This window comes from Octopus bimaculoides, chromosome 26, assembly GCF_001194135.2.
Source record: "Octopus bimaculoides isolate UCB-OBI-ISO-001 chromosome 26, ASM119413v2, whole genome shotgun sequence".
NCBI lineage: Eukaryota > Metazoa > Mollusca > Cephalopoda > Octopoda > Octopodidae > Octopus > Octopus bimaculoides.
The window spans coordinates 13,677,473-13,683,649 of NC_069006.1; the positions used below are offsets into that span (position 1 = coordinate 13,677,473).

Consider the following 6,177-nt stretch of genomic DNA (forward strand, 5'->3'; position numbering starts at 1 on the left):
TGGAAATCATTAGCTTATACACACACACACACACACACACATATAGATTTGATTTGATATAATAGTAAAATGTCCCTCTTAAATTACTCTGTTTTATCTAATCTATTTTCCCTTATCTGTTCCCTATACATCCAAAACTTTGTATTTTGGGATGCAAGGAATTGATTGCCTTTTATGTAATTATTATTCTTTTTAATTGGATTTTTTTTTTCCTGTAGGTCGTGGTCGAGCAGAGGGTTTTGGTCAAAGACTGTCATACGATGATGGTGAAACAAGTAGTTTTACCCGGAATAGAAGTCGAGAAAACTGGGATGATAGGTAGGGTTTGATCTGCTTCAGCTTAAAAAATCTTTCTATTTCTCTTGTTAAACAAAGCACGGGTGGGGTGGGGGCATAGGAATGTTTGACTTGAAAAAGAGAGAATTGTCATAACTTGTATCTTGAAGTAATAATTAAAGCTCTCATATAACTCGTGTGTCTACATACTGTTCAGTAAAAATTTTTTTTTTTTTATAAATAAATCTATATTGAATAAATTGTCATCTCATTTCTTACCATCTTTAATGATCAGTGATAGATAAATAATCTATAGAAAATGTAGTTTCCCTTTTTTTGCTCACAGACGGTATGAACGTAGTTATTCAGCTAGAAGTTTTGAGGACTGTGCCCATCCAGCTAAAGAATATTCCAGATCATTCAGCAATGAGAATTGGCGTGATAAAAAATCACTAGATGATGATGAAGGTGATTGGAGAAAAGCTTGCTCTCGAGAACGATGGGGTGAGTGTTGTTATGATGATTGTGGATATATATATATATATATGTGTGTTTATTCAAATAGTGAAGCTAATATTAATTACTAAATATTCAGTGCTGAGAAATATTAATCATAACTGCTAGTTTTCTTTCATCATGGTTTGAGTTATCTAATTCCTGCTTACCACTCATAAACTGACATGTATTAGAGTATACACTCTTTCAACTTAATAGGCCCAGGCATGGCTGTATGATTAAGGAAGTTGCTTTGGGTTTTGATCTACAACACAACAGTACCATGAGGAAGTTTCCTCACCCATAGCCTTGGATCAAGCATAGCCTTGTGTCTGAAAACTGTGAAATACTGTTAGAAGTTCAGTTCTTGTCCTTGGGTGGTAGGCTTCATCAGTCACTTGATTTAACTGCACTGTTTCTTGGATACTATTAGCAGTGAATACTTTGTTTCAGGCATTTGAGCCAGGTTATAAAGTGTGAAGATAGTTTCTTCTCTTTCCATTAGCTTGAAGCTGTCACTGCTGCTCTTTGTCTTCTGAGGTCAGATCAGACATGGAGTTATATGTTGTTGCAGCAGCACATTGCTGTATTGACCATTTGTCGGTATACTCCTTGGTCTTCCTGGGCAACCTGTTGGGTAGAGTCTCAGTCAGACTCCATCTCTGAAATAATACATCTGTCATGACCATGTGGAATGTGGTCAACCAATTCAAGTTGTCAACTCAGCTAGATCCTCAATGAAAAGAACAAATTGTCAAGTTGCAGGGAAATATTACCTTGCTTGGAAACAGGCGAGAGTTAGCAACAGAAAGGGTACCCAGCCACAGAAATTGTATCTGATCCTTGCAAGCATGAAAAAGTGGAAGTTAAAACATTGACGATGTGGATGCATTTATTCCTTGGTCTGTTTTATATCCCTTTTTCTATGCAAGCATGTGTTAAGCAAATGTCATATATTAGTAACATTAAGGCAGAATCATTGGCACACTGGGCAAAATGCTTAGCAACAATTCGTCTATCTTTATGTTCTGAGTTCAAATCCCGGCAAGGTTGACTTTGCTTCTCATCCTTTCAGGATCGATAAAATAAGTAGCAGTTGAGCACTGGGGTTGATGTAATAGACTTACCTCCTCCTCTGAAATTGCTGGCCTTGTGCCAAAATTTGAAGCCACTATTTATATTTATAAAGATATAGATTTCACTTGACACTGTTCTTCAGATTGGTATTCGTGTAAGTTTTCATTAATTGAAATGCTTTTAATTTGCATTGATTGGGATTAATTTTTCGTTTAACTATTAACCGTTTAGCCTTCAGAATATTCTGCCGAATGTGATGCATATTGTTTGAAAATGATAACACATCATCTTGTAACCTTGAGATTTCAATGATGTGATTGTTTATTTTCAGAATGACATTGTAGGGTGTGCATGAGAGACCAAATCTGGCCAGTTTGAACATGACACCATGTAAAATATTTTGGCTGGATATGGTCAACTTAGATGCTAAAGGGTTAAACTAATTTCAGATAAAAGCTTGTCTTGCATCAATCTAAATTTAACCCTTGATAGACGCTTTGATGGTGTTCTGTTCATGCTTTGACAATCTTTGCTTTCTTTTTAATATTTAACATGGTGAGTTGGTTGCATTAATCTATTCCTGTGCTTGTGTGAGTTATCTCCTTAATTAGATTAAATAGAGCAGCGAACGACCATGACTTCGATTCATGCGTGCCATTTACATAGCACTGGCTTCGACCATGATGATTCATTGTTTACCCTTACTGTTTTCACCGTTTCTACTCCTATCCTATTTCCGTTACATTTCGTTGCTATTATGCAAAAGTGTCGCAAGTCCAAAATGTTGCCTTTTTCAGAAAATGAAAAAATAGTTTCACCATTCCATAGCAAAACTGTTGTTTTGAAATCTTTGATATCTTGGCATCTGAAGCAGCTGGAGTTATGATAGTTTGACCAAAAGAACTGGCTATTGCAAGCAAAAATAAATATTGATAAAAACGAATTTGGCCAAATTTGGACATACAACAGTTTAACATAATAGCGATGATTTGTTTCTCTCTCTCTTTCTCTCTCTCTCTCTCTCTCTCTCTCTCTCTCTCTCTCTCCCCTCAGACTCTCTTTTTTCTTGCTATTCTGACTCTTCATCATTCTGCAATTCTCCTTTCCTGCCACATGTTCATCTTATGTCTTAGAATGCTTAAATCTATCTAGAATGTTTCAATCGTCCAACCCATGCTAGCATGGAAAGCGGACGTTAAACGATGATGATGATGATGATGATGATGATGATATGTTATCTTTCTTGTTTGAAAAATCAGTCATGCCTTTGGTTACTGAAGAAGACGATGACGGAGATTGGCGGAAGATGGGTCCACGTTGGGGTAAGTTATAGGCAAAGGGTTAAAGTATATTTATTATGAAATAAATATTAGTAATGTTTTTCTCAACTTTTATTTTTTATTTCATAAAATTTGTGCTCCACGATACAAGCTAACAAAAAACACTTGGCATTTATACAGTGTTCCCACTGTGTACTGCTTTGAGCTCTATCTCCACGTATCTATAGCCAGAATTTTCTTTCTTATCTCCACAGAGTCCCTACCTCTATAAGGTATCTATTTACATTAGCTGGGGATGCAATTTGTTGTTGGCACTCCGTCGCTTACGACGTTGAGGGTTCCAGTTGATCCGATCAACGGAACAGCCTGCTCGTGAAATTAACGTGCAAGTGGCTGAGCACTCCACAGACATGTGTACCCTTAACGTAGTTCTCGGGGATATTCAGCATGACACAGTGTGACAAGGCTGACCCTTTGAATTACAGGCACAACAGAAACAGGAAGTAAGAGTGAGAGAAAGTTGTGGTGGAAGAGTACAGCAGGGTTCACCACCATCCCCTGCCGGAGCCTCGTGGAGCTTTAGGTGTTTTCGCTCAATAAACACTCACAACGCCCGGTCTGGGAATTGAAACCGCGATCCTATGACTGCGTGTCCACTGCCCTAACCACTGGGCCATTGCGCCTCTACAGGGATGCAATGCTATGTTTTTAAGGGGATATTTAACATTGGTGTATCTAGCAATAGGCTTAAAAACTCAACAAGCTGCCTTTCCGTATTTAGGGAACAAAATTTACTGAAACCCTTCAAAATAGTTAACTTTGGACAGCATTATTTTTGTTATTGAATCATTAAAAAAAATTACAATTCATATCGTAATTTAATAATTTTTGTGTGTTGGCATGAGATAACTGGCTTCATAAAGCATCTTTCGGCCTTGTTTGTTGCCACAGTTCGAGCAACTCCAATCCCACTAACTATTTAACTATATTTCCCAACTATTTTTATATTTGTTTTATTTAACACTGATATTGTTTTCATGGTAAGTGATATTTGTGTTATCTCGTTTTTTTTTCTTGTTGCTATCTTTTTTTCCTCTTCTATACTTAGTGTTCTTCTGAACTGCATCTGCTTAGAAATTCCAGAAACAAACCCTGGGTCTCTCTTATTTCACACAGATTATTTTCATTTCAACCTCTCTCTTTGTTTACTATTTTTTGAAGTCTTGGGAAACCACAAACTATTCACTTGTATATTCAGTGGCTTCTTCATATACTTGTCCATAATTAGTTCGCTTTTAATAAGAATTTAATTTGGTAGATCAACTGCATGCTTCTGTTCCAATATAATTTTTGCTATAAAATGTTTTGCGTTTATCTTGTCTTTAGCTTCTCAAAGATGGCGAGGTTTGGATTCTGAACGCACTAAAAGCACTACTGGTATAGGTTTCTTCAAAGACAGGCAACACACATTTGACCGTGACCGGGACAGACCAAGGAGCTTTCAGCGCAGCCGAAGCACTGAGATGTGGGATGATGTAGGTAAGGAAAAAAAACTGACAGAATTAATGGCAGTAAATTGCAAACAGTATGGTTGTTCTTTTGGTGAGCCTGGAGTAACCTAACCTGCTCTAGTTGGTATAGAGTTGCAAATTTAATTTAGTCATTAACATAGCAACTGAAATGGATATCTTTTGCTTTGAAATATTTCATCTAAATTCTAAAGACTAAGAAGAGGAGAAAAAATTTCAAGTTCTAATTTTGACCAATATTATCTATAATATCCTTTCTACACAAGGCCTGAAATTTTGGAGAAGGAGGCTAGTTGATTACATTGACCCCAGTACTCAACTGGTATGTATTTTATTAACCCTCAAAAGAGAAGGAAGGCAAAGTTGACTTTGGCGGAAAGCTTAAGAAAGGAAAACTTATTAGATAATTTGGCTCCATACATTGTGTTTGAAAAGGAGGGAGGAAAGAAAAAGAAAGTAATGGCAATGGCTGGAGCACCTTTGGTCTCCTGGGTCCCAAAACAACAGTGTTATCTTCTCAGTAAAATTATATTCAAATCAAAAAATGTGTGTATGGATGCAAACTCATAGTTTTTAAAGATGTGTATGGGACTTTTTATTTAATTTCCTTGTTTCTCGTTTAGATATGCCTGAGTGGAGTGTTCCTAATGATGAAGATTACAATGAAACTGGTACATTTGACTCAAATGGGATTTTTGTTTCAAATAAAGTGAGTTTGTGCTTTTTTAATTATTGTAATATTCTTGTTTCTGTCGTCTGTCAGTTTTCTCAGGGTGTTAGCCAAGGGAGGTAATCACTCGAATGGAGACATGTAGAGAGAAGGGGAGGGAGAAGAGACAAAGAAGGAAATGGAAAGAGTGGACTCAGAGAGAAAAAACAGGAAAGAGAGAGAGAGAGAGAGAGACAGAGAGTGAGTGAGTGATTCAAATTGCAGGTTCAGTTGAAATGTTTCACATAATGAAACAATGTCATGATCTATAAATTTATGCATCAAAAGATATATTGATTGGTGGATTAAATTAAAGTGACATAACATTAGTTAGGAAATAGCTGTGGACATTATACTTCTTTTACATGTTCCAGACCAAAGGCTGTGGCCCTGCTGGAGCGCTGCTTTTTTTTTTTTCATTAGGTTTAAATGCTTATTGATATTACGAGAGCAGACAAATATATACATTTGTAGAAGGGAAAGTAGACATTGAAATATGTTGATTTATCCTGTTGAATTTCCATGGGATCTGCTACTTATTGTTTTTCATTGTTTGTGTTTTGTTTTCCTTTCCAAAAGATTTTCTTTGTTTTGTTAAGCTGACCTCATCAAGTTTGCTTATTGCCATATCTCCCAGTGAGGTAGTGAAAATATTTTGGAATTGTTTATTCATGCTTTGCTTTTTCTCACAAGATCAGCACTCAGTCACTCATTTTCTTTATACAGTGGCTTTATGTGTTTATATATATCTCTCTCTCTCTCTCTATATATATATATATATATATATATATATATATATATATATATATAT

The 6,177-nt window shown here is 36.1% G+C and overlaps 1 protein-coding gene across 1 annotated transcript; it reads left to right on the plus strand.

The window, feature by feature from the left end:
* Positions 1 to 222: 222 nt before the first annotated feature.
* On the plus strand, positions 223 to 5,465 carry LOC106880150 (GRB10-interacting GYF protein 2-like). The gene is made up of 5 exons (XM_014929987.2): positions 223 to 318; positions 623 to 780; positions 3,108 to 3,170; positions 4,515 to 4,667; positions 5,281 to 5,465. Exons 3-5 carry the CDS (start codon positions 3,110 to 3,112, stop codon positions 5,448 to 5,450), a joined length of 384 nt encoding a protein of 127 aa, XP_014785473.2. The 5' UTR covers positions 223 to 318; positions 623 to 780; positions 3,108 to 3,109; the 3' UTR covers positions 5,451 to 5,465.
* Positions 5,466 to 6,177: the final 712 nt, after the last annotated feature.